Source organism: Chiloscyllium plagiosum, unplaced genomic scaffold (assembly GCF_037043375.1).
Source record: "Chiloscyllium plagiosum isolate Xiang-an unplaced genomic scaffold, Cpla_swu_hap1 HiC_scaffold_36, whole genome shotgun sequence".
In the NCBI taxonomy this organism is placed as follows: domain Eukaryota; kingdom Metazoa; phylum Chordata; class Chondrichthyes; order Orectolobiformes; family Hemiscylliidae; genus Chiloscyllium; species Chiloscyllium plagiosum.
The window spans coordinates 8,685,463-8,712,173 of NW_028270174.1; the positions used below are offsets into that span (position 1 = coordinate 8,685,463).

The window sequence follows — 26,711 nt, forward strand, 5'->3', positions numbered from 1 at the left end:
GTCAGAAAATAAGCAATTTTAATTAAGAAGTTATCAACCATACATAAAAGCTAGTTGCGTAAAATCTGGTTAACGAAAGCCAATTTGCCAGCAGAAGGAGGGGGTGGTGATAGCCTAGTGGTGTCATTACTGGACTGTTAATCCAGAGACTCTGGTTTGAATCCTGCCATACCAGTGGTTGAATTTGAATTCAATAAAAATCTGGAAGTAGGAGTTTAACGATGATCATGAATCCATTGTAAATTGTTGGGGGAAAAACCCAACAATACAGCTGACTCTTAGCCCTCTGGGGAATTAGGGATGGGCAGTCAACAAGAGACACGTGAAATATTCTGTCAAAGTCCCAATTTGTAGCCTTCTGATTTGGTAGTATAAAGGTGGGAGTGCAGGGGGTTAGTAGTGATGGCAGCCTGGCAGGACAAGAAAGGAAGAGTTCCAGACACAACATAGACCTAGGTGGGAGTACTCGATTGTGGTGCCAATTCAAAGGATAGGGCGGATGGGTGGCAGGATTCATATATGATGGAAACCTGGTGTATAGGACTGTGGTGCAGGTTGAGAGATCTCCCACCTCAACCATCCTTCTAGGTAGTACATTCTAAGCCTCAGCACTCCCTGTGTGACGAAGCTTTTCCTCAAATCTCTCTAAACCTCCTCACTTACAGTTTAGAAGTAGCAATTTCTTCAGCCGGACCATGGTGAATCTGTGAACACACTGCCATAGAAGACTGTGGAGTCCACGTCTTCAGATAGGCTCTTGATTAGTAAGGAGACCAAGAGTTATGGGGAGGAGGGGACAGAGGAGAATGGATACAGCAGGAGAGAATGGGACACCAGAGATGGCAGAATGAGATAGGGGTAAAGTTGGGGGAGAATGGACACAGTGGGACAGAATGGGCCACCTAGATATGGCAGAATGAGACATGGGGAGGGAGAGTTGGTGGTGGTATTGGGGGGTAGAAATGAACTTGATTAGATTAGATTACTTACAGTGTGGAAACAGGCCATTCGGCCCTACAAGTCCACACCGACCCTCCAAAGGACAACCTACCCAGACCCATTCCACTACATTTACCCCTTCACCTAACACTACGGGCAATTTAGCGTGGCCAATTCACCTAACCTGCACATCTTTGGCCTATGGGAGGAAACCAGAGACCCCGGAGGAAACCCACGTAGACATGGGGAGAATGTGCAAACTCCACACAGACAGTTGCCCGAGGTGGGAATTGAACGTTGGTCTCTGGCACTGTGAGGCAGCAGTGATAACCACTGTGCCGCCCAGAAGTTAGGTGAGAATGGTATACCCACCGTGGGCGGCACGGTGGCACAGTGGTTAGCACTGCTGTCTCACAGCGCCAGAGACCCGGGTTCAATTCCCGACTCAGGCGACTGACTGTGTGGAGTTTGCACATTCTCCCCGTGTCTGCGTGGGTTTCCTCCGGGTGCTCCGGTTTCCTCCCACAGTCACAAAGATGTGCGGGTCAGGTGAATTGGCCATGCTAAAGTGCCCGTAGTGTTAGGTTAAAGGTAAATGTAGGGGTATGGGTGGGTTGCGCTTCGGCGGGTCGGTGTGGGCTTATTGGGCCGAAGGGCCTGTTTCCACACTGTAAATAATCTAATCTAATCTAACTGGACACCCACATATAGCAGGATGAGATTGGAGCAAAGGGGGGGGGGTGCGAAACAGGGTAAAAGCTGGACTGAATAGGGCACTTGGGTATGTAGGCTGAGATGGTGTTTGGGGGATGGGGGGAGAAACAGGGCACCCAGGAGTGGCGGGGTGGGGGGTGCGTAGGGGTGAACAAGTTCAGCAGGACAGAATAAGGCATCTGGTGAGACACTATGAGGTTGGGGAAAATGAGTACATCGGACACAACGAGGCACCTGGGTGAGGGAGAATGGGGGGGGCATGACAGAACAGGGCGCCTGGGTACAGCAGGAGAAGTGGAGGGGGGGGGGGGGCATGTGTAAAGTAAGAATGGTTAAAGTAGGACAGAATGGGCACCCGGGTATGGCAGGATGGGGTGAAGAGCGGGGGTTACTGGAGAATGGGCACAGCAGGACAGGGCACAGATACTATAGGATGGTGACAGGATAGTGCAGATATGAAGAAAGTGAGGACCGCAGATGTTGGGGAAAGAGTGTGGCGCTGGAAGAGCACAGCAGGTCAGGCAGCATCCCATGAGCAAGGTAGTCAACGTTTCGGGTGTAAGTCCTTCTTCGGGCATGTGGTAGGCTGGGGTCTGGGCACGGATACGGTTAGATGGGGGTTCGGGGGCAGGCAGAGGGCACGTGGATGCGATGGGGGGGGGGGGGGTCGTGCCCCATGCGGTTACGGCTGGTGGGTGGGATGTGGGGTACGGACACGAGCGGGGCTGCTGTTCGGGGAGGAAGATACGCGAGGGAGGTGCCGTCTTTCTCTCTCTCTCTCTCTCTCTCACCTGCCGGGCCTCCCACCTCCGGGAAGCCTGGATCCCGCGGGGAGCCACGCCGCCGGTCTAGGTCCCGCTCGCCGTTCGTCTGAGCGCCGCGTTTCTTTTCATAACGGAAACGGTCGAGGTTGAAGGAGCTCATCCGGGAACTGGGAGGTTGGCGGCGGTTGGGAGTCGGATTCGAACCCGGAGCCGTTAGGACCGTTAGTGCCGGCCGGCTCGCGGGGCGAGGAGGAGGAGGAGGAAGCGGCGGCGGGAGCAGCTCAGTCCGAGGGACACACAGAGAAAGAGACTTCAGACCGCTGGGTACATCATTATTTTAACAAACCAAACACCGGATGACAAACCATATTTATCTATTTTCTTATTTTTTTTATAATGAAAAAAAAGTCTATGTTATGAAGCAATTTCCCGCGCCGTTCTGAGGGACCGACAACAACACGCGCCCTCATTGGTGGACAGACGAGCCGACCCGCCAATCAGCGGGCCGCATGAATCCGTGTGGGGCGAGGGGCGTGCCGCGTGACGTCACGCAGTTAAAGGCTTCCCACCTGTATCAGCGTGGCCACGGGAGGGTCAGCAAAATGGAGTCCCCAGCTCCATTCCTTCCATCTCCTTCTCCTTCGAGTCTTCATTTATCGTCTCATGTTTTCTTTAATGTGGGAGGTTAGAAATGTAGTTTCTGCAGGTGGGACATCGTGAGAAACAAAGCTCACTCACTTCAATAATTTCAGTCCGAGACAAGATCTGATCAGTAGTGTCATTTATTTTAGGGAGAAAGTGAGGTCTGCAGATGCTGGAGATCAGAGCTGAAAATGTGTCGCTGGAAAAGCGCAGCAGGTCAGTCAGCATCCAGGGAACAGGAGAATCGACGTTTCGGGCATAAGCCCTTCTTCAGGAATCATTTCTGTCATTTATTTTACCCTTGGAAGAGGGTGCGATGTCCACTGTCTACAAGGCAGGGACACACACACACACACACACACACCGAATTCAATGAATACACAATATTTATGTAATTTGGTCCTTTTTTATCCCATTGCTCCTCCCCGTTTACATCTTCCACTTCTCTAAGACCAGCACCCATTGCTCCTGTTTATGTCTTGCCTTATCCAGCCTTATCTGTGACAAAGTGCTTAATTCTGGCCTCACAAGGCCATTTGACCACATCCTGCTGTGGCCCATTGTTAGGTATTATCAACCGCATCCACCTGTGCTTTCCCCAACCATACTGATCCTTATGACCTTCTAATTAGGGTTTGTTCCTGTGTTTCTGTAAAAGTGGGAAACAGATGCTTATAACTACTGCTTGTGGAAGCATATCTGGCTTAACCTACATCCTCACAGCACCTTATCTATTTGTCTGTAACATCTACCATTGTTTTGCAGTTATGTTTCATTCTTGCATACAATTTTAACTAATACAAAAACAATTATGTATTTCCTCCACATAGTTTGCATTCTAGTTGACTCAGTTCTTAGTAGAAACAATTACACACTGGTGTGAGTTCATTTACCTTGCATAAGTAATTATAATTGCAGAAGTAACACTACCTATATCCCACAGACATTATACAAACGGTCGCGGAATTCTTGTAGCATACGTAAGGCTAAGACTTTAATGAATATAGAGGGTCTTTTAAAGAAAATAGTTTTAAGCAGGGAAATAACTATGAAGGGTTGTAGCTGATCACAAAAGAAGCAGCAGGAGCATTTCATAATAAAGCTTATAGTATGATAAGAGAAACTGGATAAAAGAATAAGCTGTAACAAACAAGGAACAAAGAATGCAGACATACAAGGACAGCAGGATGGCCAGATAAGAAAATAACTAGAGAGAAAAAAAACAAGTTAGGTAACCGGCTTATGATAGGATAAGATTAGACCAATGAGAAAAGGGAGGCGTGATTCAGCAACTTGCAAACTGAACAAAGAAAATTTACGTGTTTTTTTACGCATGCATTTTTACTTGATTGCAGAGGCGTCCGGTACTTGCAAGGCCGTAATAAATTGTTTTTGTTTCCAAGGCTTTGTTTCCAAGGCTTTGTCTCAGGCTGATTTGTGAGTTCTGTTTCTCACAATTGGGGGCTTGTCCGGGATCCAAAACTCTGACTGCTCAACACTCTTGGGATGACGGGGAAGGTGCACCTCGCCGATTTCGGCGATCCCCAACTCCCTTGTTTGCCGTTCACGGTTTGGGCGAGTACGATCCGAACTGGGAGACTCTGGAAACAAGGCGGGCAGACGCAATGGGTTCGGTCGAGCAAATCTTGTGCACAAGTCCCGGATAGGGAAAGGTCTTAAAGGATATGTCCGGGCGACTGGGGGCAGCGGTATTTGCTGCAGGAATTGCCACAGGACGGGGTGCACCGAAAAGACCAGGTAACTCTGTGCACAGACCAAGGTAAGAAAAGAGACCTTTAAGTATTGCCTTGGTGGTCAGGACATACGAAAAGTACGGGGAATTGGCAATATATAAAAAATAAAGCATATGTCAATGGAAAACAGCCCGTGTCAAAAGGGCTAGTAGCTGAAGGGCTACTGAGGGTGCATTTCGTAACTAACTTATGGCCAGACGTCCAGAAAAATATTCCAAAGCTAGAGGAGTCAGTGTCTGTGAGACACGGTGTCTGTGTGTGAGAGAGAGAGAAAAGAGCTGGACAGCTAGTAGAAAGTTTAACCCTTTGTGATTCGGTTTGAATGCACGTTTGTTGGTGATTGAATGTTAACAGTTGAAATCTCAAAAAGCACATAATTGGCCAGATTAATTAAATTTGCAATAATGGGAGGCAAGGGGAGTTGCCTGTGTTACGATCGATCTGCAAATAACGTTAAAGTGGGATATATCCCGCCCGACAGTTCTTTGGGGAGAATGTTGGGTAATTGGGAACACAACTCCCGGACGCGGGAGAAAGATAAGGCTACAATGATAAACTATTGTTGTTTCGTTTGGACTAGAGAAAGTATTAGGGCGCCTGGTATTTTTGGCCCAAATATGGGTCCGATGCGGATTGGCTGTGTCAAGGTCTTAATATATATGTCAATTGAAAAGAACCGTACAGTCAAAAAGAGTCTGATTATGTGGCTTGTTGGATCGGGAGCACGGGAATAAAACTATGTCCCATGAATACGGAGGAATCAAGGAAAGAACAGAAAAAGAATGAACAAGGGAAGCCACAATGGGATCCCTTAACGTGTTTTCCGCCCCCATATACTACTCCCCGGAACGAGCCTACAGCTCCCGAAGTAGAACCGAGTCCAGACACAGAAAGGGGAACGGACTCAGAACTAAAAGATGCAGAACCTAATGGGGGCTCAGAGTCACTCGAGCCACCACACGTAAAGGAGGGGCAGAGATAATGGAAAATGTAAAATTATGCCCCTTACGAGAGGTTCCGATTGGGGAAGGTACAATTGGATATGTAAACATTCCCTTAACTAGCAGTGAAGTTAGGGTCTTTAAAAAGGAAATGAAAAGTTTAATAGAGGATCCAGTTGGACTAGCCGAACAATTAGATCAATTCCTAGGGCCTAATTTATATACCTGGGGAGAACTGATGGCAATTTTAGGAACATTATTTTCAAGGGAAGAACGAGGTATGATCAGGAGAGCGGCTTTACAGGAATGGGAAAAGAAGCACCCAGTTGGGGAAGAAGGGGCCCCAGCAGAACAGAAATTCCCAAATGTTGACCCTCATTGGGAAAATAATGACAGAGAAGATAGGGAGTCAATGCGGGATCTACAAGAAATGGTAAGATTAGGAATTAAAGAGGCGGTACCTAGATCACAAAACTTTGTTAAGGTCTTTGAAGTACGACAAGAGAAGGATGAAACCCCTTCTGCATTTCTAAAAAGGCTCAAGGAGGCCACAAGGAAGTATTCGGGAATGGATCCCGATAATCCGATAGCACAGGGACTCTTAAAGATCCAGTTTGTAACTAAATCATGGCCGGACATACAAAAGAAATTACAGAAATTAGATGGATGGAGTGAAAGACAAATGGAAGAACTGTTACGTGAGGCACAGAAAGTGTATGTGAAAAGTGAAGACGAGAAGCAGAAACAGAAAGCCAAAATAATGGTGGCGGCAGTAGAAGAAATAACAAAAAGGAGACTGGGATCAGGGGATAACAGGAAGGGTAGGGGAGAACACAAAAGACAAGGGTCAGATACCCGGGAAAGGAAGCAACAGGCAGGGTGTTACAATTGCGGGAAAGTGGGGCATTTTAAACGGGAATGCCCGGAATTAGCACGCGAAAGGGAAGCAGTTTCCCGAATGACCTTCGATGAAGATTAGGGGAGTCAGGGGTTCTTTCCTCCTGAGACCCACCGGGAACCCTTGATAAATTTAAAGGTGGGACCTGAAGGGGAGGAGGCAGTATTTTTGGTGGAAACGGGAGCGGCACGGTCATCACTAAGTTTTAGACCTACCGGTGTTAAATTGACTAAGGAATATCTTAAGGTTTCCGGAGTAAAAGGCGAAGAATTCTTGGTGCCTATTTTTGAACCAACCCTAATTAGAAGAAATGATGAGGAAGTGATAGGATATGATAGGAAGTGATATATTACTATATATTTCTGACATTGGAAGTAATCTATTAGGTAGGAATTTGATTATATTGCTGGGCTTAAAAATTGGGGTGGAGGATAGTGCAGTAACTGTAACGATGGGTGTGTTAACACCTAGTGAAGAAAAACAAATCAGCCCTGACATGTGGGCGAAAGCGGATAACACAGGGCATCTAACTATTACTCCGTTGGTGATTACGTTGACTCGATAAGATGAGACGGTTCGGGTTAGACAATACCCTATATCGTTGGAAGGCCGTAGAGGTCTGCAACCAGTTATAGATTCTTTGGTAAAAACTGGACTGTTAGAACCATGTATGGCGCCCTTTAATACCCTAATACTGCCCGTCCGCAAACCAGATGGAACCTATCGATTGGTGCAGGATCTTTGGGCATTGAACCGATTGGTTTGAACATGACACCCGGTGGTACCTAATCCATATACTTTACTATGCAAAATATCATGTAACCACCGCTGGTTTAGTGTAATAGAATTAAAAGATGCATTCTGGGCTTGTCCTCTGGCCCCAGAAAGCCGCGACATGTTTGCTTTTGAATGGGAAAACCCATACACTGGTAGAAAACAACAGTTCCGATGGACGGTACTTTCCCAGGGGTTCACAGAATCACCTAATCTATTCGGGCAAATACTGGAACAGGTCCTGGAACAACATAAAATGCCTCGAGGAACGTCATTGTTACAAATACGTGGACGATTCACTTGTATCAGGACAAAAGAGAGATGACGTGAGTTTAGCCACCAATAGACTGTTAAATTTCCTAGGGCAACAGGGTTTAAGAGTATCTAGGAATAAATTGCAATATTTTTTCAGAAAGAGGTGAAATACTTAAGACACCTTATTAGTGAGGGCACTAGGCGCATTAACTCTGAGAGAATTAAAGGGATAGTAGAACTGCCCCTTCTGACCACCAAACGAGAATTACGGAAGTTCTTGGGTCTGGGTGGGCTATTGTAGATCATTGATAGAAGCATACGCCCAGAAAACGAAGGGGTTATATTACAAATTGACAGAATCTCAACATGAAAGACTGCACTGGACAGAAGAGGAAAAGGAAGGGTTACATGAGTTGAAGCGTAGTCTAATACGAGCTCCCGTGTTGGCCCTTCCCTCCCTAGATAAGCCATTCCAACTTTTTGTGATAGTAAATGATGGAGCAGCCTTAGGAGTGTTAACCCAGAAAGGAGGGGGAAGAGACAGCCTATAGCCTTCCTGTCCAAGATCTTGGACCCTGTCTCGAGAGGATGGCCTGAATGTATACAGGCAGTAGCAGCCACTGCCATACTGATAGAGGAAAGCCGTAAACTTACTTTTGGAGGGGCGCTAGTCGTTAGTACCCCCCATCAAGTTAGAATTGTGTTAAACCAAAAGGCAGGGAGATGGTTGACAGACTCATGAATCTTAAAATATGAAGCCATCCTGATGGAGAGAGATGACCTTGTGTTAGCAACAGACACCTGTCTAAATCCAGCTACCTTCCTATAGAAAGGAGAACCTCTGGACAAACGAGAATTAGATCATGACTGTCTGGATATCATAGAGTATCAAACCAAAGTTAGACAGGACCTAAAGGATATCCCCTTACATGACGGAGACAGACTGTTTATAGACGGGTCATCAAGAGTAGTACAAGGAAAAAGACACAATGGATATGCAGTAGTGGACGGTAATAAGAATTGAACGGTTGAGGCAGACCGGTTGCCTAACACATGGTCGGCCCAGACTTGTGAGTTGTATGCATTAAACTAAGCTTTAAAACAATTAGAGAACTGAGATGGGACAATTTACACCAACTCTAAGTATGCCTATGGGGTGGTACATACTTTTGGAAAAATATGGCAAGAATGTGGACTAATCAATAGCCGGGGAAAGGAATTGATACACGAAGAGTTGATAGGACAAGTGTTGAAAAATTTGGAATTACCCCAGGAAATAGCTATAGTCCATGTACCTGGGCATCAAAAGGGGAACATTCCAGAAGCAAGAGGGAATAGGCTAGCAGACGAGGCAGCCAAAGAGGCAGCTATGAGCCATACAGTAACAAAAATACAGGCTCTCACGCCCATAGTGGAGTCCCGTTCCATGAACCCCCGTGTACACGGAAGAAGAGGAAAAGGAATTCCAGGAAATGGGGGCCACTAAGACAACCCAAGGAAGATCCTCCCGGATGGAAGGGAGTTATTAAGTAAACCAGTCATGAGAAACATCCTAACCACCTTGCACCAAGGCAGTCATTGGGGGTCCCAAGCTATGTGTGACATAGTGTTAAGGAAGTACGGATGTAAAGGGATATACACATTAGCCAAGCAGGTATGTGCAGGATGCCCGACTTGCCAAAAGATTAATAAGAAAGTAATGAGAGGGGGGCCAAGAGGTGGAAGAAACCCTGTGGTAAGACCTTTTCAAAGAATACAGGTAGATTACACAGAATTGCCCCCAGTAGGGAAACAAAAGTACTTATTAGTCCTAATGGATCACCTAACTGGGTGGGTGGAGGCATTTCCAATGTCCTCAGCTACTTCGAAGGGAGTAGTGAAAGCTCTTTTAGAACATATAATTCTGCGATATGGAGTGGTGGAAAGTAAAAATTCAGATCAAGGTAGCCATTTTACCTCTAAGATCCTACAAGAAATAATGGTGGGATTAGAAATCTCTTGGGAATTCCACACTTCTTGACACCCGCCTTTCTCTGGATGGGTGGAACGAATGAATCAAACCTTAAAGAAGCAATTGTCTAAGCTAGTCCTAGAGACTCGATTACCATGGACAAAATGTTTACCTATTGCATTGCTACGCATTAGGACTGCGCCTAGATGTGATGTAGGCCTCTCTCCTTATGAGATGATGTTTGGATTACCTTTCTTGGGTGGAAGAGGGGAATTACCAACTGTAGAGTTCAATGATAAGTTTTTAAAGAACTATATTGTGGTACTCGGTTCTTCTTTGTCCTTAGGAAGAAGGGTCTGTTGACCCAGACACCTCCACTTGAGTTCGCCGAACATCGAATACAACCGGGTGATTGGGTCCTGATCAAAACCTGGAAAGATACCAAACTGCACCCAAGCTGGGAGGGACCGTTCCTAACCCTCCTGACTACTGAAACAGCCGTCCGAACTGCTGAAAAAGGATGTCATCATCACACACGTGTTAAGGGTCCAGTGGACGCTCATTCCCCTCCGGCAGAGTGGCAAGCTCATCCTACAGACAACCCTCTGAAAGTCACGCTGAGCAAAAAGAATGGACTGAGATAAGAGACTATTAAGTATTGGTTAAAAACTGTATCCCAAAACAATTGTTAGTGTTGCATGGACTCATTCCTCCCTGGTGTTTAAAGGGTTAGGGAATAGACAGATAGAGTTGTGAGTTGAAATGAATGGTCAGCTTTATGTTGTCACGATAATATTGGCGCTAGCTGCCAAGGGAGCGTAGGAAAAATCATTTTACCACTTTGTCAGAATTATGCTAAACTAAAAGGGCATACCGACAATTGGGAATGTGCGGCGATCCCACACCATGGGGAATCCGGAATTCCTCTCGCGGCAATACCACTTACCAAAGAAGAAGTGTACGATGTACAACAATTTGACTCAGGCTCAAATGATACAACTTGGAGATTTGAAAGGGGTAATTATAACTTTGTGGGATGGTTCCCTCGACCAGCCCCGAAAACTCTGGGTGCTATCGATGGCCTTAGAGTTTCCCCACCAAAAGGAGTAGTAAATATCACTTGTTTCTGTAATCAGAATGATACCGCACCCTTCCAATTAGGAAAGTCATCTTGTGTCTACACCAGCCAAGCCACTGCCACGACCGGTTCCCCGAATATTAAACGGAACATATTGGTTATGCGGCCTGAAGGCCCATCCATTAATTCCCGGGGAAAAATACATTCGTGTGACCGAATGTATAGGAATGCATGCATATTATGAGGTTGATCAAACACTGCCTCAAAGTCAGAAAGGCTGGAGTGGCTGCTGCTACCTCACCGATATAATTCCCCATTTGAGGCTGTTAAAGAGAGCCCCAAAAATACCTCGGAATAAACAGGGAGGAAGGCGAGTAACCCGGAAAGTAACCGAAGGAGATCGCCTCCTCTGGACTTTGATACCTCTGTATGGGACCGCTCGAGCAGGAGTAGAAATACAAAAGTTGGCGGCTTCACTGGAGGAGTTGGCCAACAATACTGCCGATGCGTTGGCCGAAACCCAATCCCAAGTAGCAGCCATAACAACCGAAATGATTACCACTAGGCTAACAACCCTTCAGAACAGGATGGCTCTGGATTATATTCTAGCAGAGAAGGGTGGTACCTGTGCACTAATTGGAGAGGAATGTTGTACATACATACCTGAGGTCTCCTCTAACATGACTGATATCTCCAAACATGTGCGAGACCAAATCGCCAAAATAAGGGAGGCCGGTAATCGGTACCAGAATGAAAAAGGATGGGAATGGGGGAATTGACTGGTTGGGGAAGGTGGTTAGTCAATCTAGCTATCTATAGATTATTGATATTAGTGGGTCTGGTGGTAGGGTTCAATGTCTTAAAATGGGTAATGAGCCGACTGATGACATCCCTTGGGGAAGGAACCCAAATAAATCATCAGATGCTTTTACAATCAGCAGGTGATATGCAACAAAGAGAAAGTCAAAGAATGCTTCTAGAGTTCGAGGGACGAACAGCACAAATGTAAAATGTAAGATTGTGAACCTCATCGCCAAAAGACATAAGAGGGCAGAACATAAGAAAATGGATTAAAGGAGACTTAATAAGTGCAGAAATAACAGTTTTAAAAAAAGAAAAGGGGAAATTGTGGGAGGTTAGAAATGTAGTTTCTGCAGGTGGGGGGTGGGGTGTTGCGGGACATTATACAAATGGTCACGGAATTCTTGTAGCATGTAGCATACTTAAGGCTAAGACTTTAATGAATATAGAGGGTCTTTTAAAGAAAATAGTTTTAAGCAGGGAAATAACTATGAAGGGTTGTAGCTGACCACAAAAGAAGCAGCAGGGGCATTTCACAATAAAGCTTATAGTATGATAAGAGAAACTGGATAAAAGAACAAGCTGTAACAAACAAGGAACAAAGAATGTAGACATACAAGGACAGCAGGATGGCCAGATAAGAAAATAACTAGAGAGAAAAAAACAAGTGAGGTAACCGGCTTATGATAGGATGAGATTAGGCCAATGAGAAAAGGGAGGCGTGATTCAGCAACTTGCAAACTGAACAAAGAAAGTTTACGCGCGCATTTTTACTTGATTGCAGAGGCGTCCGGTACTTGCAAGGCCGTAATAAATTGTTCTTGTTTCCAAGGCTTTGTCTTAGGCTGATTTGTGAGTGAGTTCTGTTTCTCACATTTAATTGCAGTGTTCTTGATGGCTGCAGCCGCTCCTGAGGAGGAGTTTATTATCAGACAGTTTCAGTGTCTTTGGAATTCCTTGCCACAGAGAGCGTAAGACCATTAGAAAAAGGAGTGGAAGTAAGGCTATTCTGCCCCTCGAGTCCAATCCGCCATTCAATCATGGTTGATGGGCATTTCAACACCACTTACCTGCACTCTCCCTATATCCCTTAATCCCTTGCGAGATTAAGAATTTATCAATCTCTGCCTTGAAGACATTTAACGTCCCGGGCTCCACTGCGTTCCGTAGCAGTGAATTTCAGAGGCCCACCACCCTCGGGCTGAAGAGCAGCAGGGACATAGTCATACAGCACAGAAGCAGACCCTTTGGTCCAACCAGTCCATGCTGACCATAATCCCAAACTGAATTAGTCCCACCTGCCTGCTATTGGCCCATATTCTGCCAAACCTTTACTATTCATGGACCTATTCAAATGTCTTTTAAATGTTGTAATTGTGCCTTCATCCACCACTTCCTGTCACACACGAACTATTCTATGGAACAAAAGTTGCCCCTCGAGTATCTTTTTTAAATTTTCTCCTCTCATCTCAAAGTATGCTCCTCATCTTGATCCTCACCCTAGGGAAAAGACAGCTGCCATTCCCCCTTATCTATACGCCTCTTGATTGTAAAAACATCAACCTCCTATACTTTAGTGTAACCTTGTGAATATTTGAAGGCTGAGGTGGATAGGTTCTTGATCAGTCAGGGAATCAAGGATTATGTGGAAAGGACAGGAAAGCAGACGAAGGAATTTTGGATTTAAGGCAGCATAGTGGCTCAATGGTTAGCATTGCTGCCTCATAGCACCAGGGACCTGCATTCAGTTCTGGCCTTGGCTGACTGGCGGTTGCACGTTCTCGTGGGTTTCCGCTGGGTGCTCCAGTTTCATCCCCCGTGGCCAGGGATGTGCAGGCTAGTGGATCAGCCATGGCAAATCATTCAGGCACAAGATGCTGAACAGTCTAGTCCTGTTAATATTTCTTATGATCCATCCTGTTAAGGGAGGGAAGCCAGGATTTTGACCTGGCAACACTGAAGAAAATGAGGATATGCTGTGTGAAACAAACTAAAATACAACTTGCTGAATAAACTCAGCAGATCTGACAGTATCTTTGAAGAGAGGAAAGCCTTTTTGAGTCCAGTGAACTTTCTTTAGAACATGACGAAGGGTGACTGGACTTGAAAATATTAATTCTAGGTTTTCTCTTCACAGATGCTGTCAGACCTGCTGAGATTCTCCAGTAATTTCTGTCTTTTTTTTGTTTCAGATCTCCAGCATTCACACTTCTTTGTTTTATTTCAGTGCAGTGTGTGTGGGTTAGACAAGAACTTGTAAGCGATGGTGTTTCCATGGATCTGCTGCCATTCTTCTTCCAGGTAGTAGATACCATGGGTTTGGAAAGTGCTATTGAAGGATCCTTGGTGAATTGTTGTAGTATATCTTACAGATGATAGGCCTTGCTGCCACTACACATCAATAGTGCAGTGAGGAAATGTTTAAGTTAGTAGCCTCGAATATTGGAAAGATTTTAGAGTCCATTAGTAAGAAAGAGACTGATGAGTACTTGGAATTGCATGGTAATATAGGGCTGATTCAACATGCCTTTGTCAGTGGGAAATCATACCTGACAAATCTGTTAAAATTCTTTGGGAGGTAACAAGCACAGTAGATGTGATTTGTTTGGATCTCCAGAAGGCCTTTGACAAAATGCCGCACAAAAGGCTGCTAAATAAGCTAAGAGCCGATAGTGTTAGGAGCATGGTACTGGCATGGATAAAGGGTTGATGATGGATAGAGGATTGACTAACTGGCAGATGGCTGATGTCCCTCGTCAGTCATGATAGCCTTGTCCTCCCCTTAGTAGGTTATTGCAACTTCACTCTTCCAAGAGGTGGTAAGTATTCCATTTGACTGCTGAATTATGCCTTTTACATCATTGACAGATTTTGGGGCGTCAATAGGTGAGATACTTGATGAAGTGGTCCCAGCCTCTGACTAAAGCTATTCTCCATCTCACGAGCCCTGCCAGACTAATTGTGTCTGTGAGTTCTCAGGGATACCTTAGAAACCCTTGAGATGGTAATATTGATGAGACAGCGTGGTGACAGAGAAGGAAAAAGGAGGAACAAATCCAGCTCTCTGACTTCTACTGTTTGCTGTGAGACATCTGCCCCATGTGCTCATAGATCTGCAGGTGGAGAATCAGCCTGTACAGTCACATGATTCATGGAAGAAACTTGCACCCTCAGTCTACCTCATCCTTGAACTGAGAAATGAGAAGTGGAATTTGTGGGTGTTGATGTTTCTGCATCTGTTGCCACTACTTAGTGGAAGTCACAGAGTTGAATGGTGCTGTTGAAGGAGCTTTGGTGAGTTGCTGTAGTGTATCTTGCATACATTAAATCCTCTTGCACTGTATTTAGGTAGTGGAGAGAGTGACCATTGAAGTTGGTGGCTGGGGTGCCAATCAGGCTTTTTATTGGATGCTTTGGAACTTCAAGAGTGTTGCTGCAGTTGCACTCAGCCAGGCAAGTGTACAATATTCAATCCTGGCATGCTTTGTAGATGGTAGACAAGCCCTGGAGAAACAGGAGGTAGTAACTAGGGAGATTTGTTTGGAGAGTTGTATAAAAGAAAGCACTCACATTTCTAAAAGCATCTTTTAAAAAATCTAAGTATCTCAAAGAGCTTTACAGCCAAAAAAATACTTTTTACAAGTTTTGTTATAGTTCGAGTGTTAATAAATACAGCAGCCAGTTTGCACAGAACAATCTCCACCAACAGCATTAAATCTAGATCGTCTATTTTTGTGATGTTTTCATGAGGGATGAGTATTGGCCACGTTCTGGCCCAATCAGAGGTCTGGTAGCTGAGCAGCCTCAGCAGTGTCAATGATAACATTGCTGAGACTGAATTTGGAGGGGTTGTAGCAATGAATAGCAATGCACCCCTCACAAACTGTCAAATTGGATTTGGAGGCCATAGCAGGTCATGGACGGTCTATTTTGAGGGTGAGGGATATTGGTGAAGCCAGATGGCACTATCGCCAAGGTGAGGCTATTGCCATGAGGGGTGGGCATTTAAGGGTCAAAGTTTCCAGAATGATTGCATTTCCGAGAGCCTGTTGGGAGGCTTCAAGGATCTGCGTTGACAGTCTCTTCTACTGCTGCAAATATGTGAGTAGACGTCGGAAGAGAGTCTTACGTGGTTGAATTGGGCCTTGACCAGGCAGGCCATTTGTCACATTTCCCAACTCTTCACAAAATAGCATAGTGGCACCTCCCCCAACCCCAACATCTTCCCAAGCCATTTTGCCAACCTTCCTGCTTACAAGCCAATGCCCAATGACACCAAACCATTTGGCAAATTAATATTTTGGGTTAAAGAAGCTGTGTTGTCCTGTATATTGTGTGTTAAATGTGTGAATATTGATGAATCCAAAACAGAATCATATAAACGTACAGCACAAGAAAAGGCCACTCAGCCTATCTTGCCTGTACTGATTTTTTAAAGAACAGCTGCATTTAGTCCCACATACTCCTTTCAAAAAAAATGCACAGCTCATTGCCAATCATCAAATTGTTTTCCTTTTTCTCACCAACTTTTCTTCCAGAATATTTATTCACAACAGGACATAGGTATCATTGGAATGGATGGCACTCATTGCCTAACATTAGTTCTTTCTGAAGGCAGCTGCGTAGCTTGTTTGGCCTCTTATAAGTTAAGAGCAACTGTATTGTTGCGCATTTGGAGCCACATGTGAGCTGGACTGAAAAGAACAGGAAGTGTCTCCCGAGAGCATCTGAAGCTTAGTTGCTAGTACCAATTTTCCCTGTGAATGAGAAGGTTCTAGGTTCAAGTATCATTTTAGAAGAAGTGCTGTATTTCTGAATGTATTGTTTTTCGATGAAATATAACACTGCCACTCTGTCTGTTCTCTTAGGTGGATGTAAAAACTTTGGTGGCACTATTTTGAGAAAGAGCAGCTGAGTTATTTTACAGCCTCCTTATGCTTTTACCATGTAGCTACCTTCACTCCCAGCACAGCTCCTTCCCCTGCTATCCTCAGTCTCCCCAATTTGCTTGCAACGTTCTTCTCATGCTCCCCCTTCCTCATGCAGTTTCCTTCTCTCCCTGCTCCCCTGCAAACAATTTTTCTTCCACCCTAACACAGGTATATTAGGAAGTGTTACTCCAGGACTGCATTACCAAATAAATAGGTTAGTGAAAATGAAACGAGTCCCTGAAAACCAAAATGTAACCCCAAAAGTTGGAAATAGCCCCTGGGGGAAAATGTCAAGAAGTATCACAGACATTATTTTAATGGTCTTATCCATAGTGGCAAATATTGCCAGCATTAGGAATTGCTGGAATTGTGTTCCATCTATGATTTTTAAAAGCCTCTGGATTGTGCAATTCCATGAAACGTCAGTCCAGGTAATCATGGACATGGTTTATTCTATTGCATATTTTATGTTACTTCCAGCCTAAAAATATCCATTAATGGGTGCCAGAGGAAGTGGTGCAGGTACAACATTAAAGGGTATTTGGATGGGTACATGAACAGGAAGGGTTTGGAGGGATATGGGCCAAGTGCTGGCAAATGGGACTAGATTAATTTAGGATATCTGATTGGCATGGACGAGTTGGACCAAAGGGTCTGTTTCCATGCTGTACACCTCTATGACTCTATAACTATTACTCTGTTTGCTATTCCTCAGCTGATTCTGTATCCAGATTGCTACTGTCCATTTTTTCCCATGGCCTATAACTTTCCTCACAAATCTGTTGTCTGGCAATATACAGAATATCTTTTGAAAGTCCATGTCCACTACATAAACAGCCTTTCCCTCATCAAAACTCTTTGGCACATCTTGGAAGTACTCCAACAAGTTAGTTAGACATGAATTTTACTTCACAAATCCATGATGACTGTTTCAAATCTACCATTTTTCCATGTGACTATTTTATCCTGGATAACTGGTTATAAAAGTTTTCCCACTACTCAAGTCAAGCTAACTGATCTGTAATCAATCGGCTTATCTTTACATATTTTGAACAAGGGCATAAGGTTTGCAGTTCTCCAGTAGTCCTGTAGCACCTCAGAATCCAGGTAAATTTGAAAGATTATTTCCAGTACCATTGCAATTTTTCCTCTCACTTTTTTCAATATCTTTGGATGAATATCATTTGGTCCCAGTGCCTTATCAATTTTAAGTACCAATCCATCCAAACCCCTCATCCTAATCAATTTTAAAAACATTCAGAGACAGAATATCCTCTTCTGACATCCTGGCCTGGACAGCATCTACCTTATGTGTAAAGAGAGATACAAAATATTCATGTATCATCTCAATTACGTCTCTTCCTTGTATAAGCAAAACCCTTTTTTAGTTGCTAATTGGCCCTACTACTCCTTGTGTCATTTTTTCATTTTATTGATGTGCTTGTTGAAGATTTTGGGATTTCCTTTTATGTCACTGCAACTACTTTTGAATAATCCCTGAATGCTTCTCATATTTGTTTTTAGCTTGTGTGTCAATTAGATTAGATTACATTACATTACATTACAGTGTGGAAACAGGCCCTTCGGCCCAACAAGTCCACACCGACCCGCCAAAGCGCAACCCACCCATACCCCTACATTTACCCCTTACCTAACACTACGGGCAATTTAGCATGGCCAATTCACCTGACCTGCACATCTTTGGACTGTGGGAGGAAACCGGAGCACCCGGAGGAAACCCACGCAGACACGGGGAGAACGTGCAAACTCCACACAGTCAGTCGCCTGAGGCGGCTGTTGTCTGGCAATATACTGAATATCCTTTGGAAGTCCATGTCCACTACATAAACAGCACCTTACACCTGTCATACGGCCACTTTTTCTCTTTTAACTGAGTTTCTATCTCCTTTGTCATCCAGAGAGCTCTGAATTTATTTGTCCTACCTTTCTTTTGAGGGAATAAGCCTTGACTGTGCCTGAACCATCTTTACTTTGAAGGTACCCCAATGTTCAATCCCACCAACCTTTAGCTACAATGTATCCGGCCCAATGTTGTTCTTGACCCATTGAAATTGGCTGTCTGCCAGTTGACTTTTCTTACTCTGAATTGGCCCATATCATTTTTTAACCATTATCCTAACCTTTATAATGATCTCGACCCCACAAATGTTCCTGTGTCATTTGATTATTTTGCCCACCTCATTCCCAAGAACCAGATATATCAGTGCCTCCTTTCTTTTTGAACTGGACACAAACTGCTATAGGAAATACTCCTGAACATTATCTAGGAATGTTTGCCCCTCCATTCCCCTTGTATTACCGCTATCCAATCTATGTATGGGTCAGTAAACTCCTCCATTCTAATTACTCTATAATATTTACATCTCTGTATAATTTTCATGCAAAATTGTTGCTCTACATCTTTACCACAATTATATTAACATTGAAGGAAACTGAGATCCTACTAAAAAAAAATTATTTTATAATAAAATCGCTATGATATCTGTAGCAATAAATCTAGTTTATTAAATAACTACATGGTACTCAGTTTAGACCTTGTATAGAGGGATACAAGTAATTTATTTAACTATGATTAATAATATACAGTAACAGATAGCAGCAGGCAACAATTACATCAAAAATGTTAATTATCATTGCTTGTCTCTAACAGGAATGTGTTTCTTCTTCATTATCATAATTTTTAAATTTCATGGTAGATATTTTTGCAAATTTAAAGCCACTCTCAGTGAATCTTATGGACTCTATTAGGTGAAGCTCAACTTTTCTGGCTTACACCAAGTGAAGTGATAATGCGATTCCGAAAAAGAATCATTATCTTGCATATCAATTACTGGAGCACATCATGTACCATGGTACAATTCTCCTGTCTTTAGAAGTGAACTGCAAAGGTCAGATTACTAAATTAAGATGCAGACATCAGAATAACATACATATTTATTTACAGATGAATGAACACTGAACCTTACAATGAGTGAAATATGAATTTCTCTATTCAAGTATACAATAGAAAAGAGCTAATCTTTTCTTTAAATATGGCTTTAAACTATTTTCTTATTGTCAATCTAGCCTACATCCTTAGCTCAGCACAGCAGTCATTAGAATTGCATAGCTCTGCAGCTGCAACATTTATACCCTAAATATCCCAAGCTGTTAGCTAACTCCCAAATTAACTGCAATATTAAAACTCTATGATGTCAATCAACTTGTACTCTGCAATCAATGACCCTGTTCACTTGTCAAAGGTTTCAGAAAGAACTGTCAGTCAAGTCCACTACATTACGCTGGGGTCTGTTCTTTGATCTAAGCCCAAATAGCATGGGATGACCTCCACCGTCATCCCGACACAAAGGCAGTAGATAACTGGGTATCTTTCATAAATATGTTAGACGAAACAGCCATTCATCAATATAGAATGTAGGAAATGTTTGACAATGGTAAAGATGTTTATGATGTCAAGTAATGGCCCTGTTGAATTAACGCTCAGACAACCATTGTCTGGGTCACAATCAATTTCTACATTACAGCAAAACTGTTTAGAGTTCAAAATTGTTCCTCCTTTGCCAACAAGAAAACCTTGGGCCTTCCTTCAGTGGATTTATTTCTACTTTCAAGATATGGATTGCTGACCCCCTACACCCCTCAAATTTTCATTAATCTTCATAGGGATAGTTTCTATAGTGCCCTGGCAGCATGGCCCCAGTCCTTGTATTCCCACTCTTCCCCACCCCCCCACCTCACCCCATGAATTTTGACACTCTCCCACTGACATTGTCATCCTTCCCAACAGCTGTGTCCAGGACTACATGCTGGTGCATGCAAATGATTATAGGGAGCTAACATCTTTTAGATCTCACTCTCTGGGGGCTGGGGGAAGAGGCAAATGCTTCTCACTTAGCTTCCACACATCTGATTCCTGCTTTGAGTTCACCATTAATGGGTGCGCATTGGGGTTGCTTAATAAATTGATCGGATAAGAACTTTTGATATCAGAGTTAGATGTATCAGGGAGGCCTTTTAAATAAGGAACATTAAGCAGTTTGAATTACAGAGAATATATATACCGATAAAAGGCCATTTGACCAAGCTGGTCTGTGCCAATTTTTACACACCACGAGATTTCATTCACCCTGTATCTAACTGTTAACATAATCTTTTTGTATTTTTTTCTCTACTCTTTATAACATCCATTAACTATTCACTTTAACAACCTATGTGGTAGCAAACTGCGCTTTCCCACCACTTTCTGGATGAGGGAGTTTTCACTGAATTCCTTATTGGGTTTACAATATAAGTGACTATCTTACATTTCTGGCCTGTGATTTTGAATTCCTTAACACAGAGATAGCAAAAGGATATTTTCAGATGTATCAAATTGACAAAAAAAATGCTTAATTGTGGAAGTTAATGTCACTTTTTGAATTTAAAGCATACTTTCTGAGATAATTGAATGTCATTCTATATGTAATATTTATATATTCATTTTTGTCACTAACAATAACCCACTCAAGACTTTGTCATTCATGAGTTGTCAGGTCATGCTCACTTGAAGATTAGATGACGCATCAACAGATGACAGCAGAGACAACTGTAAAGATAGCAGCTTCACAAGTAAAAGATTAACAATGACATCTTCTTAATTCATACATTGCATAAGCATGGAACTGAAGCCTTTTTCCAATATCTTTTTAAAATTTCTCCAGAGTTCTGAAGATCTTATTTCATCGCAAAGAATTTGAAGTGATTACTTTTTTTGCCATTTGTTATGAACAGACTCAAGTGCTAAGGTCACGATGCTAGGCCCAGAGTGCAGACAGGGTGTGTAACTATGGCTACCTCTTCATCATTCAGTTCCCTCAGTTGAAGAAATGAGTGGCAGTGACATTTTAATTTAAGCTCAAGTTTCCCAGGTTTCTTCTTCTTGCACTTCCTGCTGGGTCAGACTGCTGGTGTCTCCGGTTTAAATATTCAGGACCTACAGGGGAGCACTTTTTGTGTAGATGTGAGTGTTTGTGTGCAGGGCGAATGTCATGATAATGTACAGTCAATGTGAAACAATAAACTTGGGAGTTGGTGGTGGGGAGAGGGAGGGGTGTGGCAGGTGGGGGGAATGATATTGAGGAGGAAAGAGCCTCAGAATTATTGTCAGTTTCACCTGATTTATCACAGTCCATCCTCTGTCTTGTCAAAAGTCAAAACGCGCAGAAATAATCTGACACAAAAATAAGATACTGCTTCCTTAAAATTCCTTATTTCCACACCTACTTCTAGGAACAATTGTCCTGGAACAACTGGAAGGCTGAAAGCAGTATGAAATACAACAAAACATCAGTCTGTTCCATCACTAAGCTAAGAATGTGAGTATAGGTTTCAATTGTGTTTGTGTTATGATTGTGTGTGCTTATTACACTTTTCAAGTGTAAAATGATTTCTTTCCATGGTAAACATAATCATGCCAACATTCTCATCCCTTAGGAGAAGGGTTCTCAAACTTCTAAAAGAGAAGGGATTACTTAACAGAATTCTGACAAATGATAAATACTTATCCTGTGGTTTAGTGTCACATAGTTCACTTTTTCCACATTGTATTTTTCAGTTGTTTCCTTTTATAGATATCATTTTACCAGACCAAGTCCACTTCCTAATGTAGATACCAATAAGATTGGTCTGTTTCTATTTTCCACTTTCTGTCCATGTTCACTGACTGTAAGCCAAACTCACTAGAAAATAGGAAACTGATTGTAAAGTGTGGCTGGATTGCACTAAAGCTGAAGAGTTCTCCAGTAGATCTCCATGTACAATGTCAGCCTCCTGTATCAGTTCCACTGTTTGTAATACAGAACCTTGAGCACAAACCACATAAGTCGTGGGTATGTCTGGCACTATCTACTTCAAATGCATTTTGTGCACAGCCAATAGGCCATCTTGGAAAAGTTAGTCAATTTAACATGTGTAGCTTTGTAGTCTGATTTCCACTTTCTTCAGAGTTTCAAGGTGATAGTTGACACCTATTAAGAAAAGCACCAGCTATACTCTTCAGCTTGGGTTCCAAACAAAATTTCATATTAAGTATGTATCACTAATATCCACTAGCCAACCAGATATGAGCGTTGGTAAGTTGTGAAAATGGGCTAACAAAGCAAATTTTGACCAAAAACTGCAGAAGCAATATTCAGGCAATTATCTTCTACTAATTTCTGGTATTCAGTATGCAAAGTTCTGATGAAGTTATAACAGCTGAATCTCCACTGTTGAGTTTTTAGATGATAAAGCAGTGGGCAGTGTGTATTGCTTTTTAAATGAATCCATGTCTTTCCTCACTGACTAGGCAATATGAAGCCAGGGAAAAGCAAATCATTTTCCCTTGTGATGATCCATTTATGTTCCTGTTGTTGTTGCTAAATTATAGATAGATTATTTATTCTTGACAACTATTCTCTGGCATCATAATATGATTACATGCCAACCTTTCAGGTCGTGCATTCCAGCTCATTATAACTCGCTACATCTTCCATCTTGTTGTTTTGCAAATCATTTTGAAGTTCTAACTTTTAGTTACTTAGCCTTCAACCAAGAAAGACAGAAACAATGAAAATAGGAAGAAACAATGAAAATATCTCAATTTGAATACCTTTAGTAAATAGCATTTTCTCTGTATAGACAGGAGCTTCTTCAGTTTCCCCACTTTACTGAAGTATCTCATTCCTGATACTATTGCAAGAAAATCTGCACTTCCCTTTCTCCAAATCCTCAAAAGGTTATGGTGCCAAGAATTCAACATAAAATTTAAGGTTTACCCAGTAATTTAGAAATATAGTGTAATTTCCTTGCACTGAATTGTATAACTCTATTTATAAAAGTCCTTTGTATTCTTATCAAACTTCAAAGCATTGTGAACATAATCCCCATGTTCATGCATCCACTTTAAATTTGTGCCATTTAGTGTATGCTTCTACTCATTTTTCCTACCAAAATGAATCACTACTTTAATTCCAGCAGACAGTGAGCTGAGATCCTGTTCAAGTATCTAAGTGAATTTTCTGCTGAAGTTCTGTGAGCAGAGTACAACAACTTCAGGGAAGGCATCCATTCAGTATCACATTTTCCTACTGTCGCATGAAGTTAAAAACAAAACCAGGGAGCGGGGAACATTTTTGTTATGGCTTGAATGTTACTCGTGGAAATGCTTTTCCTTTATCAAAGGTCTGAGAGAGATTTTTTAAAACATTGCTTGAAACTGACGCACCTCATAATTGCTCATATTAAATTGGGTATGTCAACCATTCTTGTTTTTCAACTATTAGAATGTTATATTTGATTTTTGTCAGTTAGTGAAATTTCTTGCTCACAATTGATATTAGAATAGCTAACATTAAAAAATATTCTTGGTAAGTGCCATAGTGGTAGAGATTTTTTTCAAGTATAATAGCATGAGCTGATTCATACTGGGACAAGAAATTGATATGAGGGAAATTTTGACATTGAGTTTATTTGATATTGGCATTATCACTTGAGTGAAGGTTACTGTCATGGTGATTTGTGCCAACAAGTTTTTCGCCAAAAACGGATATCCTCGCAATTTCATCAACAGATGCCTAAGGGAAAGACAACGGAACGAGGACAAGCCGCAACCCAAAGGACTAGCCACACTACCATACATCAAGAACATCTCTGAAATGACAGCCAGACTACTGCGACCACTAGGACTTATAACAGCACACAAACCAACAGCCACTCTCAGACAACTCACCAGAACGAAGGACCTGATACCCAGCATGAGCAAAACTAATATAGTGTACAAAATCCCGTGCAAGGACTGCACAAAACACTATATAGGACAAACAGGAAGACAGCTAACGATCCGCATCCACGAACATCAACTAGCCACGAAACGACACGACCAGCTATCCCTAGTAGCCACACACGCAGACGACAAACAACATGAATTTGACTGGGACAACACTACCATTATAGGGCAAGCGAAACAAAGAACAGCCAGGAAATTCCTAGAAGCATGGCACTCATCCACAAACTCCATCAACAAACACATAGACCTGGACCCAATATACCGGCCACTACAGCGGACAGCTGAAACTGACAACCGGAAGCGGCAGGGACAGGCCACTATAAATGCCGGAGGAAACACCACAGAAGCGCTTCACAGGAGGCTCCCAAGCATTGAGGATGTCACCTAGACAGGGGACGAAACGTTTGTAACAAAAACTTGCAGCTGGGCGAACAGAACCACAGCAACGAGCACCCGAGCTACAAATCTTCTCACAAACTTTGAAGTTAAAAGTAACTAGTAAAGATATTGAACTATTTTTATGGAGATGACATCATAAGTATGATTTTCCTTTGAAGTCATCTTGAGTTTTCACATATATTTTGTGAGATGTATCAAACAATGTCATTCTCGCTGGAGAAGTATCTGTGCTTGGAAATGTGGATATAATCAAAATTGATAATTAAGAATGGAAGGATGTCCTGTATCATATTTACCATCACTACTACCATGGTAATGCTGGCTCTCAGCCCTACTTATATACAATACACCAGCAGCATTGTTAGTCTGATTCCTCTGGCTGGTTTATTCCTTCATTGACATGTGTATAATTCCAGTGTGTGAACATTATTTCAGGTGTTAAAATGAAATTTGTCTTAATGTACTGCCAATCCAATTGATCTTAAGCACAAAGTCACTGGCAGTGTTGCAAATATCAAAGAAACAGTTAAGCCTACAGTTCCACAATAACAAAGCTCGCCATGCAAGAGAACATATACACTTCCATAATTAAAAGCACACTTCATGATCTCACAGCTTTGCAACCATTGAAGTATTCCCAAAATGTAATCACTATTGCAGTGTAGAAGAAAATACAACTTAGTTCCACACAATAACTTCCCATAACTGACAATGCAACAATCTATTAAATATGAGAGATAAATATTAGCTGGATCAAGATGGGGGGAACTCCCTTTCCTTTCTCTGAAATATTTACATCCATCACAGAGCAAATGGTCTTCAGTTTAATGTCTCATGCTCAAACATCCCCTTCCACTGTATTGCATTCTTTCAGCCCTACATGTTATGTTGGACATTAGCTCACTGCCTTCTAGCACAAAGTTAAGACTTCTATCCATGGAACCAGAGTTGAAACTTAACTAGTTTGAAATTTACATAGAAAAATAGAAAATATAGACAACAGTGGGCTCAAGGTATTTCAAATGCATTGACCGAGATGCAAACATGTAAAGCCATAACTTTATTTAGGTATATGTATTTGATTTGAGATGTGACGTATGCTCAGCCATCTATCTATATGCAAGCAAAATAAAGCAGTTCTGTGATTCAAAGTACTTCGGCTTTGGTTTTGGAAAATAATTGGTTTTGAAATTTTAATTTTTAAAAAGTCAAGATGAGAGAGTCAGGATTATTAGTGTTTTCTCGACCCCACAGAAAGAGCTGCCAGTTAACAACTCTGGCTTTGCTATGATACTAGATAATGATTGTGTACAAATATAAGATTGTAGGTATTAATAAAACGTGGCCATGACAAATTTTCACTTTTAAGATTAACTTGGTATTTACTTCACTGACTTTTAAAGTTTCATTTTGAAATTATTAAGTAATCGAGTTCCCAATGCTACCAGCAGTAACTGCTTTAAAAAACACATGAGATATGTTTTCTGATTGCTTCCATAATACCTCTGCAGCCTCTTGTTTGATGAACAATCAGCTTTGGAGCTTTATTGTAAGAGACAGCAGAGGACTGTGCTACCTGATTTCTGTCTGCACAAGATATAGATGAATGGCCACTGGCAGTGCATAGGTCACGTGTGAGGAGTCCAAGGTCACATGCTTTACATGCAACCTGATGTGCCTGTCACCCTGCATCAGAGCACTCCTGTGGTAACATGGCGGCACGATGAGCTGATCTCTAAGACACCAGGTCTGGCATTTAAACTTGCTGCACCAACTCCCACAGAGTCAAATTATCAGTAAATTATTATAAGAAGTGTAACAACAGCAACAGACTGTCATGACCATAGTCTTTTCCAAATGGACCCATGGGTGGCGCCATATTAATTCTTGTGCTTCAGTCCTGCTGCGCTGAGTGGGATTCCTCTTGTACTTTACAACAGCAGGAGTTTAATTGGGCAGCGAAAAATTTACATAGAAAATACATTAGCCGCACACTGTTTTCTTGGACCAGGCTCCGACAAGGGTAACAAATGTGAAGGATTTCT

The 26,711-nt window shown here is 42.5% G+C and overlaps 2 protein-coding genes and 1 pseudogene across 4 annotated transcripts in view; 2 read left to right on the top strand and 1 right to left on the bottom strand.

Annotated features, from left to right (window-relative positions):
* Window positions 1–2,786, bottom strand: part of LOC122539496 (SWI/SNF-related matrix-associated actin-dependent regulator of chromatin subfamily A containing DEAD/H box 1-like) — a 123,248-nt gene extending 120,462 nt beyond the window's left edge. Inside the window, exon 1 of one of the 2 annotated variants that reach the window (XM_043674403.2) lies at window positions 2,445–2,786. In XM_043674403.2, the coding sequence (XP_043530338.2) occupies window positions 2,445–2,577 (133 nt within the window). In that variant the 5' untranslated portion in view covers window positions 2,578–2,786. The remainder of the gene's footprint in view (window positions 1–2,444) is intronic. The other variant, XM_043674404.2, reaches the window with a different exon arrangement.
* Window positions 2,787–2,807: 21 nt separating this feature from the next.
* On the top strand, window positions 2,808–11,614 carry LOC148139894 (syncytin-2-like; annotated as a pseudogene). The gene is made up of 2 exons (XR_015753304.1): window positions 2,808–3,275; window positions 9,979–11,614. The product of XR_015753304.1 is annotated as a syncytin-2-like (transcript).
* A 100-nt stretch (window positions 11,615–11,714) lies between these two features.
* LOC148139895 (uncharacterized) lies at window positions 11,715–26,020 on the top strand. The gene is made up of 3 exons (XM_087979943.1): window positions 11,715–13,812; window positions 21,732–21,817; window positions 24,052–26,020. Exons 1-3 carry the CDS (start codon window positions 13,786–13,788, stop codon window positions 24,653–24,655), a joined length of 717 nt encoding a protein of 238 aa, XP_087836069.1. The 5' UTR covers window positions 11,715–13,785; the 3' UTR covers window positions 24,656–26,020.
* The last annotated feature ends 691 nt before the right edge of the window (window positions 26,021–26,711 follow it).

Coding starts and splice junctions, on each gene's coding strand:
- LOC148139895 (XM_087979943.1), top strand. CDS start 13,786: ATGGATCTGCTGCCATTCTTCTTCCAG. Junction 13,813..21,731: donor TGCTGCCATTCTTCTTCCAG/GTAGTAGATACC, acceptor ACCTACTTCTAG/GAACAATTGTCCTGGAACAA. Junction 21,818..24,051: donor TCCATCACTAAGCTAAGAAT/GTGAGTATAGGT, acceptor TTTCATCAACAG/ATGCCTAAGGGAAAGACAAC.